At 42.2% G+C, this 15,007-nt stretch overlaps 1 protein-coding gene across 1 annotated transcript; it reads right to left on the reverse strand.

Annotated features, from left to right (window-relative positions):
• Window positions 1-255: 255 nt before the first annotated feature.
• TEX26 (testis expressed 26) lies at window positions 256-14,614 on the reverse strand. The gene is made up of 4 exons (XM_017518389.2): window positions 14,308-14,614; window positions 9,756-9,932; window positions 6,846-7,007; window positions 256-912 (listed from the first exon to the last, which is right to left on the reverse strand). The coding sequence occupies exons 1-4, from the start codon at window positions 14,381-14,383 to the stop codon at window positions 851-853; spliced, it is 477 nt and encodes a 158-aa protein (XP_017373878.2). The 5' UTR covers window positions 14,384-14,614; the 3' UTR covers window positions 256-850.
• Window positions 14,615-15,007: the final 393 nt, after the last annotated feature.

Here is a 15,007-nt window from a genome sequence, read left to right on the forward strand (position 1 = left end):
AGACAGATTGGAAATGAAGACAAGGACACACTGAGCAAATGCAAAGGTAAAACCAAAACCAAATCAGCACCAATAGCAACATTAATATCAATTAAAATGCAATTTAAAGCCAAAAAGCATTAACTGCGGAAGATGAATGATATATAATGGACAATGTTAATCAGTGAAGAAGCTCTGTATAAGTGATAAACCCTAATAGAATACAAAATATAGCAACCATATATGTAAAGCAAAAAACCCGGGACATACAAGGGAAATTGATAAAAATATATTTATTGTGGGAGGTTGCAATATTCTTTCAGAATAGAACAGTCCAAGTATACAATTAAAGATATAAGGGATTTCAAAAATACAATAAACTGTAATATTTCTCTTATATTCATGTAACACACAAATTAATCATATACTTGATTAATGGCATTAAATAAAACTTTAATTTCCCGAAAGCAGATTTTTAAACTTTCCTTCATTCAAAGAAGAGATATGGAATAAAATGATTTTTTAAATCTCGAATTATTGGGAAATTTAAAATTCTTTTCCACATAATTCCTAGTTCACAGGAGAAATCAAATTGAAACCACAAATTAAGTATCCAAAAGGGAAAAGAAAAAAAAAATTATATCCAAACCTACTGGATACAGCTAAAGCTATGTTCAGGGGAAAATTTGTAGCCTTAAATAATTTTATTATTTAAAAATAAAGCAAAGCAAAATACACAAACTCATGACTATCACAACATACTTGGAGTTATTTGCATCTTATTTTTTGTTGATAATTGAGAAAATGACTAGGAAGGTCCTCGTGCTTCCATTGATTTTCAGATTTTCTTCATTTGAACTATTTTCCCCTTTCATTTCTCCTTTTTGTTAGTGTCACAATGAGTACAAATAAAGCGATCAAGAATTTGTCTATCTGAAAAGTATAAAGAAAAACAGGATGAAAATTTCAGTTAAGTATTTAAATGCTAAATTGAGAACTTCTAGGAAGAAAATATTTGACAGTATTACTAAATACACAAATCTGATAAGAGACCAAAATAATCACAGGCTATTATATTTAATACCTAAACAGGCACAGCTGTATAATTATTGATTAAGAAGAGTAAACTTAATATTTAAGGGATTAGCAAACTTACTGGACAGACACAGATTTTAGAATGAAAGAGGCTTAAGTTTCAGTTGTGTGTTGGCAAGTGTTAGCAAATGATTTAGCCTTCCCACTTCCTCAGTTCGTCTTTGAATACAGGCAGCAGTACTTACTTTGCACCGACGTTGGAATAGATTAGGACACTGTGTGTGAAGCACCCAGACAGTGCCTGGCCCATCAAAAACAATAAATGGTCATCTTAGCCTTCTGTTACGGGGTCCGTAGCAGTAAACAGTGATGATAAACCATAGAGATTATTGTTCCAAATTTCACAGAAGCCAGGGCTGTTTTTGTACCCACCGACATTGGTAAGCTTTGCTGTCCTTGAATGGTAAATGTTGACCTTGAGAACGTCAAGACCTTGCGGAGGCCCTTCAACTCCCCTCCCTGGCCTCCGTTTCCTGATCTGTAACATGAAGGAGTCTTGTCTGGTTCTGAACATCTATGATTCCCTATTCCTGGTTATATATATACATATATATATATATGTACACACACACAATATATATATATACACATATACATAATATATGTATGTATACATATATATATACACATATGTATGTATACATATATTATGTATATATATACACATATATATATATATATACACACACACATATATATATATATTTTTTTTTAGATGGATTCTCACTCTGTTGCCCAGGCTGGAGTGCAGTGGTGTGATCTCGGCTCACTGCAACCTCTGCCTCCCAGATTCAAACTATTCTGCCTCAGCCTCTTGAGTAGCTGGGATTATAGGCATGCATCATCATGCCCAACTAATTTTTGTATTTTTAGTATAATCCCAGACTCCTGACCTTAAGTGATCTGCTCACTTTGGCCTCCTAAAGTGCTGGGATTACAGGCAGAAGCCACCGCCCCCAGCCCCTAATCATACATATTTTTAATCGTACAGAGTGAAGCTGTAAAACTTGTTCACTCCCAGCAGTTATTACCTGTGCAGCCAAATCCAAAAGGGAGTGAAAATACAAGTGGTGTTATGCTCATATTCAATGTTCATGTTATCCTGCTCAATGTCCCAAATGCCAGTGGAGGTCGATAGATCAGAGATGTCTGCATGTGCATGTGTGTGTGAGTGTGTATGTGTATGCGTGTATGTGCATGTGTGAGTGTGTTTGTTCCTGTTTTCTCTTTGGTTACGTCTTCATTTATTTGTTTTTGTGATTTCATGTTTAATTCTGAAGCATCCCTACCCTGTTCCATGCCTCGTCTCCAGTATTTTTTTAGTTGGTTATACTTTTCATAAAGTGAAATTCACTAATCTTTTGTGTACAGTTTGATGAAGAGACATATGCATTACTGTAACCTATGACCACAGGATGATAGAGATCATTTGTCCCATCCCAGAAGACCTTTCACGCTCCTTCCCCATCAACACTCCCTACTCCAAGACAGCCACTGTTCTGGTTTCTTTCATCATAGATGAGTTTTCCCTGTTGTAGATCTTCAAATAAATGAAATCATACAGAAGGTATTCTTTTGTGTCTGGCTTCTTTCATTCAGCAGGTTTTTGAGGTTCATACATTTTGTTGTATATATCAATAACTCATTTCTTTTTATTGTTGAGTGATATTTCATTATGTGAATATATCACGGTTTGTTTATCCATTTTCCTACTGATAGAGATTTGGGTTGCATCCAGTTTGAGGCTATTAAGAATAAAGTGATTATAAACATTCTTGTACATGTCCTTTTGTGGACATATGGTTTCCTTTCTCTTGGGCAAATATCCAGAAGTGGAATTTCTGGGTCATGGAGTAGGTATATGTTTAACTTTAGGAGAAGCTGCCAGACCTGCTTCCAAAGCGATTGTATTCTTTGATAGCAGGGCACAGTGGCTCATGCCTGTAATCCCAGCACTTTGGATGGCCAAAGCAGGTAGATCTCTTGAGGCCAGGTGTTCAAGACCAGCCTGACCAACATGGCAAAACCTTATGTCTACTAAAAAATAAAATGAAATAAAATTAGCTGGGTGTGGTGGTGCACACCTGTAATCCCAGCTTCTTGGGAAGCTGAGGCATGAGAATTGCTTGAACCCTCAAGGCAGAGGTCGCAGTGAGCTGAGATCATGCCACTGAACTCCAGCCTGGGGTACAGAGGGAGATTCTGTCACACACACACACACACACACACACACACACACACACACACAAAACAACAACAACAAAATAATTTTACTCTTCATTCTTTAATATTCCCACCAGTGCTGTGTGGGGTTCTGACTGCTTCCTCTCATTGATATTTGCTGTTGTCAGTCTTTCTTATTTGAAGCATTGTCTCTATTACCAAAGAATTTATATTAAAATAAGAAAAAAATCCTTTCTTCTCATACCAGAGATATACACACACTGTTAATCAAGGTTTTCATGAATTAGTAAAAAAGGATGAGAGTCTGTAAAATTTAATGTCAACTTAACTGTTCAAAAAGGCTACCAATTGTAAGTCAAATGCTACCCATCTTTATTATGTATAAATGCAAATTCATTTCCTCTGATTTTGTATATGCTGTTGCTTCTGCCAGGAATGCTCCTGCTTCTGCTTGTCATGCAGATTCATCTTTAAGACTTAAAGGACCCCTCCTCCAGGCAGCCTTTCCTCATCTCCTGTCCACCCACAGGGTTGGGAGTACCCCTCACAGGCTTCCACGTACCCAAAGATTGCTTCCATTACAGAACTGGTGACATTTTAACTATGTGTCTATCTTCTATACCGATAATGAGTTCCCTGGGAAGGATTCCTTGTTTATCTTTGTATCAACTGAGCATTAATTGAGTAAATAAATTGATTCTTAGTATTGAAACACAGGCTATGAAGAAATACCTTTCACATGGCCATTTGTGGGAGTTTCAGTTGGAGGAAGAGATGGGGCGGGAGCCATAACTGAATAAATTCACAGAAAACTGCATTTCAGATCATTTTACCTTTCAACTGGGGAGAAGTGGACTGACGACACAGTCTTTACAAATAGGAAACAGTTGCCCAATGAGTAAGCTTTTGCATGGTCTGAGGCAGACTCAGAGATTTAAAAAATTTTGAAAGTAGAATAGCCACTAAGGATAAGTAGTTCAGCCTCCTCGAGTTATAAATAAACTGAATACCGAATAGTGATGACACGCAGAGTTAGTGAAAACAAAAGGTTTGCCTTCAGCTCTCTCTCCTTTATGCCTTCACAGCTTTACTTTTTGTTGTAATGGAGTTTTCTCTTTACTGTATTTCACCCCCCACCACACACACCAACTCTCTCCCCCACCCCCGCCTCCCACCCAACTTGGTCCATAAGAACAGGCCTGGTCCCTTCTCTCTCTCTCTCCCTCCCTTCCTCTCTCCCTCTCTAAAATGTACCTGTTCTAGGCTCCTATTCCATCAGGTCCTACAACCTATGAGAGATAATCCAGTAAAATAATTTAAGCTGAGTTGATCATAATTCTGCCTGACACATCTGCATGTGTGCTCAGCCACAAAAGCTCTGCTGCGACGTTCACCAGCTGAAAAGCATCAGTGTTGTCCCTGACACTAGAAAATGACAAGAGGTTTTGGGCACAAGAATTTAGGGGGAGGCTTCCATTTGTTTGTCAGCTTCTAACACGGCTGGCAGTGATGCGTGGGCCATTCTACAGCAGAGCTTGGAAAGAGGAGTAAAAACCCATGGGAAGCGGATCCCACATCAGCCCAAGGCAGCACCAAAGAGCAAAGGTCTGGGTCATGAGCCTTCAGGCACCGGCCCCTGGTGCTGCCCTGAGGGAACCAGGAAAGCAGAAGAGCTAAGAAGAAACAAAACCCTAGCTTATTCTAAGTTACCTTGTTAGCTAACAGGTCATGCCTCACCAGTCTAGGGAGGAAAGTCCTGTCACGTGGACAGAGTGTTTTATCTGGAAGATCAGCTTACCCCAGTATCTTGGAGAATGTAGATCCAAGGCTGCCAGAGCACTTTGAGGAGTTCCTAGTTCACCTTAGGGGGCGCCACTAAGGCTTGGATTGTGCCTGACACACAGTGAGAGACAGAGCTGCCTGCAGCCACTATGGTTTCCGTAGGGACAGAGAAGTGACAGCTGCATCTGCATTGCAAGTCCCTGGGCAGATGGGAGCATCTGCTTAGGAAAGACAAAAATCCTCTTTCTACAGGGTCCAACAGATGTGGATCCTAAAGGTAAAAAGAGCTCCTTGTAAAATGCAGAGGATGCTTTTATATATAAACTTGAGAACGAGAACAGGCGGGCAGGCTTGAGCCTGCTGCAGAGCTTTGGCTGGGCCCTCTGGGGAGTCTGAGCCAGCAGACCCCCAGGAGCCTCTTGGCTTCCTTCTGAAGTGTCAGACTGGCCCAGAGCCATCTGTGGAGAGCAGGGAGGCATCATACTCCCTCCCTGTTCCTTTCTCTCAACAGAAAATGCATACTCCTGCCTCAATAGGAGGGAAACACCTGCTTCTTGTACCTCCCTGAAACCCAGCATTCAAGGTCTTAGAAGGGTCTTTAGGTTCTCAGCCCTCAATGTGTGAGAGTGGCAAATACTTCGTTTCTACACACACACACACACACACACACACACACACACACACACACACAGAGCCCACTCCCTGTCAGCCTTGCCAATGGTAGGGTTTTCGTTTTTCTTGGGGCAGGAGGTCCCCAAAAAAAGAGGGTTTCAGCGAGGATTTCAGAGGTGCCAGCTCTTCTGATTGTGGCTGGGGACAGCACCTGGGGACCCAGAAGCGTCAGACAAGAGACAGAGAGCCCTCGAAGGGATCCCACATGGCCAGTGGAAGTCCCAAGCTCATTGCAGGGCACATAGTAAGTTAGCAGCTCAAATAGCCTAGAGCACAAAATGGGGTACAGAAAATGATCACTTGGATACAGAAATAAGCAGTAGACCCCTATTGCTATTTGAGTTTTACTTCCTTCTATAACAGTCTATAATATAATGTATGTGATACATTAGTTTAGTTGGCATATGAATATATTTTATATAAAGTTTTACATCTGCATTAGGTGATGTGCTCACAGATGAGGATGAATGAGGGGGTGTGATCCCTCACGTCGGATGCTGAGAGACAGCTGCAGGAAGAGCTCTGTTTCTTTTCCTCAAGCTCTCTTAGTCTCTGAGCTGACATTTTACACACTCTCAGTTAAACTCACCAGTTGTCCCTAAGATGCTCCCAAATCAATTCCAGTCACTTGGCTACAAACGAGGATAAGTCTTTGTCATGTGGAGTGAAGCCACATCAATGGCATTTGCTCTTTTTGAGAGAGTGATATATAGAGATTTTCTTGTACCTTAAAAAGCCTGTCACAAAAATGTACCAGCAAACAGAAAATAAAGATTAGACAAAACACAGCAAAATAGTGTGATTATACAAACACCCAGAGGAGAAATCAATTAGCTCTAAGAAAAAGAAGAGTCATCCTGGAGCAATTCAACCACAGGCAGAATGGGATCAGAAATGGGTGAAAAACTGCATGTCTCTCTTTTAATAAGTGGGGATATAGTCACTGGGGTCTCCTTAAAGGAAAATATCTTTTCAGTGGATTGAGGTTTGCACAACACTGAGATGTTTTATTTTTGAAGCCATGTCCCTTTTTGTGGGCATTCAACTCCAGTGGCTACAAGTTGGAACAGTTTCCATTTGGCAAAAGCAATGTATTACGATTTGTAAGTGCATGAAATAAGACCTCATCTTACCTTTGTAGGAAACACTCTGAAGGTACTTTTTGACTTGAGAGGAAGTAAATGAGTTTAAAAGCATTAAGAAATCTAGGTAGGTTCTGTCGTAGTCACGTTGGTATGTGGTCTGCTTCTTCATATGCTCTTGGTTCCTGAGGTAGCTGTGCAGCACGGAGGGCACTGCAGAAATACGCAGGAGGGGACAGGCTCAGGGGCTGGTACCCAAGCACAGCAGTCTTGCCCTTATTGTTTAAAAATGACCCTGAGGCCGGATGCGGTGGCTCACATCTATAATCCCAACACTTTGGGAGGCCGAGGCAGGCATTTCATGAGGTCAGGAGTTTGAGACCAGCCTGGCCAATATGGTGAAACCCCATCTCTACTAAAATTACAAAAAAAAAAAAAAATTAGCCAGGTATAGTGGTGCACGTCTTTAGTCCCAGCTTCTCGGGAGGCTGAGGCAGAAGAATCACTTGAACCCGGGAGGCGGAGGTTGCAGGGAGCTAATATCATGCCACTGCACTCCAGCCTGGGCGACAGAGTAAGACTCTGTCTAAAAAAAAGGCAAAGAAAGAAAATGACCCTGACAGCCTGATCCCAGCTTTGAGCTCAGGCAGCGTCCTTCATGATGCTGGACACTAAGGCTCTGTATTAAATCAATTCTTCCAATGACTAGAGCTACGCGGAGCTACGGGGACTTCCAGCCTGTTGCTCCTGAAAGTGGCAGTGATGGGAGACGATGACCAGACGGGTGAGTTTGACCATCACTTTCAGAAGAGAAGTTTTCCCTGAACTTGACTCTTATGCAGATCAGTGTGTTATGATGGTGAAGGAAACTGAAATATGTCACCCCCAAATACACTTCTCTGGTATACTTTGAGATGACTATTGAAAAGTCCTGCCAACTGCATTAGCCCTGCAAAGTTGTCTTGGAGAGTGGGGTGACCTGCATCCACAGGGAATCTGCACTGATGCAGCCCGGCTTTCTAAGGCCTTTCCTTGTCTGGATCTAAGAAACATTAACTAAGATTGGACTTTATAGGTCTAAAACCTTTACCATCATTCTCTCTGGGGGCTGCTACCATTGAACAAGACCACCTTTGCCAGCCAGGTCTCCTCTTCTCCTCCACCCACAACCCGTTTAGCCAACTCTTTCCGTAACCTCAAGATGGTATAAAAGCATCAACTCTCCCGTCATTGCTTTGAGTTCTTATATTTTGCTTGACTCCCATGCGTGTTGTTTGCCTTTCGTCCTTTTAATCTTCCTTTTTTCAGTTGATTTTTCAGCAAACCTACAGAGGGCAAAGAGGAAGTTTGCCTTTGGTGGCTACGATGGTGACGTTCACTGTCTGCTTAATAACCAAAGGTCCTCATAGAAGCTTCTTTTTCTTTCAGGACATCTCCTGTGCACATTTCGGATAGCACAGTAAGGGACCTCCTTCCAGGGACCCAGGCATCTTCAGATGAGCAGTTTGGAATAATGATGGTGTTTATAGTCATCACTCATTGTCCATTTGGACTAATGGGGGTATGAGGTGCAGGGACGGGTGGATCAATACACAAATCACTTATATTTGATTATGAATATTGCTCATTTAATGTGAGTTCTGATATTCAAGAAATGATCATGATAAAACTAATAAAATCATGATGCAAAAACCAAATTTTCACAACTTGCTCAATCTTTTTTTCTTTTTCCTTTTTTTGGGACAGAGTCTCTCTCTGTCGCCCAGGCTGGAGTGCAGTGGTGCAATTTCAGCTTATTGCAACCTCCACCTCCCGGATTCAAGCGATTCTCCTGCCTCAGTCTCCCGAGTAGCTGGGACTACATGCACACGCCACCACGCCCAGCTAATTTTTTGTATTTTTAGTAGAGATGGGGTTTCACCATGTTGACCAGGATGGTCTCGATCTCTTGGCCTCGTGATCCGTCCGTCCCTGCCTTCCACAGTGCTGGGATTACAGGCGTGAGCCACCGCACCCAGCCCCAATTTTTAAACCTTAAGAATACCTTCCAGCTCCAGGTGTCCCCTTTAAAGTGTTATTGGCCAAATAGAGGGACCAGACTGGTGAGAGGATTTGATGTTATACCCTGAGAAGAGTGTTTGTAGGGCCTGGAAATACTTTAACTGGAAAAGAAGGCATATGACAAGGTTTTCATAGAATAACAGACTTATAATAATGAACATCCATGGGAAGAAGCGGAACCAGTGGCTAGAAGTTCAGCAGGAATATTACAGCTGCTCTAGCTTCTAAACAGACTGCGAAGGGGATGGGGCTACCCTGAAGTGGATATGCCGGGGCAGTGTCGCCCCTTGGCAAGGATGGAGTCAGGAAGATTCACACACAACATGAGGCTCTGGATGAGGTAATTTCTAGGCTACCTTCTAACCCAAGGTGCTAAGCATCAGTTCTTTGATTATTGTCTCAAGTTCTGCTTGTTCTCAACTCCATGCCAGGAATGAATCACGTGTCAGACTGACACCAAGTTTTCTGCTTAATTAGTAGCCTGGAGGTGGCTTGGTCATGGAATTTTAAGAAACTTGAGGGATGCACATGTGGATACACTTCAGTAGGAGACTGAGACTAAACTGGTTTCCTGCCTCACCTCTTTCTGTCACTTTACAGCAACTGCATCCTTCCTCTCATTCTATAAGGAGGAAGTATCCCCTAATCCTCACCACTGCCCCTTCCCAGCAGGGATCACACTCATTTCATGGCCTAAGCAGTCAGTCGTCTTCTGAAATCTGCTGGCTCCCTGGGTTCCAGGTTGGGAGCTGCAGTGACCACGTTCTGATTTTATGCGAGGACCCCCGGCTTTCTCCGTGACTGTTACCAAATGTGCTACCAGTGCCCTCTGCACTGAGAAGTCCTGGAGCCAGGGTTTGGGATCTATGAGGCTGTTTCAGAAGCCGCAGCTGTACTCACCTACACCCCGAGAAGCAACGGGCAAGCTTGCATAGCATCCGTATTTGAAACTGAAATCCTGAAGCTCGGGAATTTTAGCTGGAATTTGGTAATTCCTTCGGAATTCGGTGTCTGGAGGTTGGGGAAGGAACTTTTTCCATTCCAGAGACAGGCGAGAACTTTTCTTAATCTTCTGAGCTGGGGTGGGGTGGAAATGGAAGGCAATACTTACTCCTTGTGAGCAATTTCAAAGTAGCTCCACATCCCACCTCACCTCTATCAGGAGCTTCCAATTTATCACACTAAAAACCCACTCTTGTATTTAGAGGGCCAGTCAATGTGCTCTATATGAACACCTCAATGAAGAAATAATTTTATCAGTCACAGAAGGTATGTGCTAAAATGAACACTTCGATGAAGAAATAATTTTCTCTATCAGTCACAGGAAGTATATGCTCAAATGATCAGAAGTAGTTTCTAGTGAATATATTTTTAAGCCACGAGTCTGCCCAGTGGGCACAGAAGACACTGATCACTCCACTAGGTCTGCCTAGTTCCTGGGGCAGAGGGGGGTATCAAAGAGATTTTGGATAGGGCCAAGGTTGCCATTTTATAAAACATGAGATGCCCAGTGAATTTTGAATTTCAGATAAATAATGATTTTTTTAGTGTAAATACTTTCTATCTACTGCATGTCATTATTCAAATTTAACTGGGTGTCCCATAGTTTTATTTGCTTAATCTGGCAGACCTAGATGGGGTGGTATATATCATCCCCATTACCTAGGAAAAATTAAAAAAAATTAAAAAACTGGAAATTTATCCCTTACTGATGGAGTGTTAGGTAACATTGCTGGCATTAGTGGATGGCACCACTATTATTTCTTTGAAATATCTCTGCTAAAACATATTGATTAAATGCCTATGAAGAACTGAAGCCAGTGTTACAAACATTATCAGATTTACAGAGGCAAGAATCACAATCCATCTCACGTAGAATGAGTTTATTCCTGATTCTTGCTACAAAGCCTTAGTTCAGAGGCGTATCATATAACACCATCTTTATTCAGAAGGACAAAGATGTCAAAAACATGGGTTTCATGAGCAATGTCCAAACAGTGCAAATTACAATAGACACTGAACTCAATTCTCTTCCAGATTAGTTTTCCAATAGATCTTTTCAAAATAAATCCTAATACACATTGTATATCAAACCATTTGTAGTGGTACCTACTGGTATATATTTTATATCAAAGGTTATATAATTGCATCTACTGGCATCTGAGAGTATTTTTATATCAATTTAAAAAAAATGATTTCTGTCTAGACCAGCAGAGGAGGAGAAGTTTCCAGCACATGTTGCCTCTTACTTTGGAAAACTTGGGAAGAGAGGACATGGGTATTCAGTAGCCCTCGTAATGACCTCGTAAACTGCAGACACAGAAGGCAGGTTATAGAGGGGAGGAGTTTGTGGGGCTCAAAATCAGGGCCCCCCTTAAGATATTTTGGAAAACCATCCGGCACTGTTCCTGTGACTTCCATCTATAACTTAGTGCTATGATTCGAATGTGTCCCCGCAAAAGCAAACGTAATCCCTGTTGCAACACTGTTGGGAGGTGGGGCTCCTGGGAGGTGTTTGGGTCATGGGCACTCTGCCCTTATGAGTGGATTAATGCTGTTATTGTGGGAGTGGGCTAGCTATTTCAAGAGTGGGCTCCTGATAGAAGGTGAGTTTGGCTTCCTTTCTCTCACTTTCATGCTCTTGTCCTCCCATTTTCCACCATGGGATGATGCTGCAGGAAGGTTCTTGCAAAGTGCCAGCACTATGCTCTTGGCTTCGCAGCGTCCAGAACCATGAATCAAATAAACACATTTCATCATAGATTACCCAGTCTCACACATTCTGTCAAAGGTGCACAAAACAGACTAAGACGTTTGGCTTGGCTTTTATTATTTACCGAGAGCTTTGTAAACAAAAACATATTTCCATGGACATACTTGATGCTTTTACCTAATCTCTTCCCTAGAGCTACCATTCAATAGTAAATGCGTTCAGTTCCTGTATCAGTTCTGTGCTATATGACAAGGTTTTACATAATTAAGTCATTGTTCTGTCTTAAGACAATTAGTGTGATTCTAAAGATATCTACAGGACAAACAGGTAGCGTATGTGGTAAGTCTTGTAACCATAACATTTGGAACTGTGGCTGTCACATGGAAATATGACATCAGAATCACCTGGGAAGCGTCTCTCAGAATACATCTGCTTATCCTTATCCCAGACACTGAGAACATCCAGAAGTGAGGCCCCAGGCATTTACGCTGTGAAAACAAACCACCCATGTGCTTCAGAATTACTGACTCAAAGTTTTGAATAAGGTGCTACAGGAGCCCAGAGAGGGTATGAGGGGCTGTGACGGAGGAAGAGGAGGAAGACAAGGACGAAAAGGCAGTCAGAGTAAGGAGCTTTGACAATGGGTCAACAAGGAAACAAAAAGTGTGTAGTGTGTTTGTGAAACATGACCTGGCTCGCAGAAGGCTGGGGCATGCAGGGCAAGGGGGAGAAGCCGAGGGTGCAACAGGAGAGGCAGCGGGAGCCAGGCTGTGAAGGGTCCGGGACATCCATTCCACATGAACAACGATGGACCAGCAATCAGTGGAGATGAAGACCCAGAAAAGGCAAAAACAAGGACCTAGACTTAGATATCTACAGGACGAACAGGGAATATGGTGAGTCCTGCAACCATATCACTTGGAACTGTAGATCTCACGTGGAGATAAGCCATCAGGGTCACCTGGGAAGTGGTACTCAGAATACAAAGATTCTCACTCGTCATTGATCCTCAGCACTTTTCACAGTGCTAGAACTCATTAAATATTTACTAAATTAATGAGTGAACGCACACACCAAAAAACCTGGAAGTATAATTGCTATGGATTAGCAATTAATATCTGAACTACACTCTAGTGACTGCCTATGTGATCGATCCATGCTTAAGGTAACTCCTGGTAAATTATATATTGTTCATTCCTTAGCATGGGCTTAGTTCCTTTAAACTGACGCTTTTGTTGTCTTTATAAAATGTGTTAATGAGCTTCACGCATTATTTGGAAGAGAGGTTCCTGATAAAAAGGGACCTGAGCAACACCTAAACCCCCATAGTTGTGCTGAAGCACGGAGAGAAATGATAAGCGTGAGTCAGAACTAACCTCCCCCAGGGCCGCCTCCTCAGCGGTCCTATTCCTCAGCTCCCTGAGTTTCTTTTCCACTGGAGTGAAAGAGTGGTTTAGCCCAAAGAAAAAAACTGGCCCATTTATGGGACCTGCAGAAAGGTCCAAACCAAAAGTAAATCTACAACTGCACTCCAGCCTGGTGGAGACTCTGTCTCCATGAAAAACAAACAAACAAACAAAGTAAAGAAGTTTTCAAATAAACAATAAAAATGCAAAGAGAAAGAAGCTGGAGAGAAAAGGTAAGATAATTCAAGTCCACAAATAATGGCATTTAGGGATATCCCCCCAAAAAAGATAGCTCACCCTCTAATCACCTAAGTCAAGTACCAGCTATCAAGCCACATCTCTGCACATAGTTTTTAATTATGTTTGAGTATCTCCTTTGTAGGTTTTGTGAGCCCTGGAGTTTAATATTTTGTGTGTACCCACTTTAAGAAGAGTCTACAAAAGTGAAACTTGAGTTTTATTAGCTTTCTAATAAATCTGCCTTTGCTGCCTTGCAAATATGGACAATCAAAGTTTCATTAGACTGTTAAGACATTCAGAGAAAAACAAAAGCAATGCAAGGAACAGATGAAAATGTGGAAAGTCAAGTATATTATAAATATCTTAAAATTCGTGAGAATTACTACTTCTATAAAATAAGAACAGAATGCTGTTTTAAAAAACTAATTGGAGGGAGGAAGAAAGAGAGCTTAGAAATTAAAAATAAGAGACCCGTAATAAAATGTAATAGAAGAGCTGGATTAAAAATGAAGAAGTTTTCAGCTAGGTGCGGTGGCTCACGTCTGTAATCCCAGCACTTTGCGAGGCTGAGGCAAGTGGATTGCCTGAGCTCAGGAGTTCAAGACCAGCCTGGACAACATGGTGAAACCCTGACTCTACTAAAAATACTGAAAAATTAGCCAGGCCTGGTGGTGCGTGCCTGTAGTCCCAGCTACTGGGGAAGCTAAACCAAGAGAATTGCTTGAATCCGAGAGGCAGAGGCTGCAGTGAAGCTCTCCTAAAATGTTCCTCCAGGCCTTCAATCCCACAGCAGCACTCTCTACTACCTCTCTGCCTGACTAAGTCCTCTGCATCTTTTGGGCCAGGCAGGGAAGGCTTTCCTAATCCCCGCCCCACAGCAGGCTGGATGTCCTCCCATAGGCCCACAGCTACCGGCACTTTCCACAAGGTGCACCTTTTTATACTTGATGGTTTTTATTTGCAAAGTTGCCTAGACTTTGAGTTCCCTGAGGGAGAAGAGCAGACCCATGTTGCTGACCACTGCAACTCCAGTGCCTACCACATGACCCCGGGGAAAAAATAAACAAAAAACCCCACAAAAAACCATGCTTACCTTTGGCTCTGTCCACGAAGTCTCTCTTAGTAAGGGAAATAAACTGATTTGATAGTGCCTGGTTAACTTCTTTCATTGAAGCAGGGATTTTCCAAGGGAGACAGGTCCTTAGTGTCCTCTTTTGTTGACAGTGAGGTAGTGTCCACAGGAAAATGTCCTATCAATGCAAACACAATTTTCATGAAAATCCATATGGGTTCACCTAATGGGATCAATAATCTGAGTGTCTGTGTGCACATATTCTTCAGAATCCTTTACACCCAGCTGCCAAAGCAGGTGCATGGATGCAGAAAGCCAGCTGGCAGGAGCCATTTGTTGACCTAGCCGAAACAGAGGTTCCATGCATTCCTTTGACTTTTCACACTGAAAATGAGAGAATGAGATTGAAAACTTCCACAAGTTGTGCTTCCAACCAGAAGTCTCCTACAGATAAGACCAGGGGAAGAGAAACCTCATGTCAATTCTCGTTCTGGCCAGACATTCCCAAGGAGTGTAGGCAGTGGCTGCTTTCCCCTTGGGACCCCCTGAGGGAAACCCCCTCACATGCAGAGGCCTCAACAACTTCCTGAAGGACAGCAAAGGGCAGGCACTCTCTTCTCATCTCCAGAGAGATTTTAGGATGAAAAAACTTGAAACCTCCACCTTCTCTTGCCAATGTCCCTCTTTCCCATGATCTTGCTTCCTATTTCCCTGAGAAAAC

The sequence above is a fragment of the Cebus imitator genome, unplaced genomic scaffold (genome assembly GCF_001604975.1).
Source record: "Cebus imitator isolate Cc_AM_T3 unplaced genomic scaffold, Cebus_imitator-1.0 Scaffold678, whole genome shotgun sequence".
Lineage (NCBI taxonomy): Eukaryota > Metazoa > Chordata > Mammalia > Primates > Cebidae > Cebus > Cebus imitator.

Bases quoted from the DNA above. Each gene is read 5' to 3' on its own strand.
- TEX26 (XM_017518389.2), bottom strand. From the start codon at position 14,383: ATGAAAGAAGTTAACCAGGCACTATCAAATCAGTTTATTTCCCTTACT. The intron at 9,933-14,307 runs GTAAGCATGGTT...ACCCCACCCCAG, and splicing joins CTTCGTGGACAGAGCCAAAG to CTCAGAAGATTAAGAAAAGT. The intron at 913-6,845 runs GTAAGATGAGGT...TATACTTTTCAG, and splicing joins TCAGAGTGTTTCCTACAAAG to ATAGACAAATTCTTGATCGC.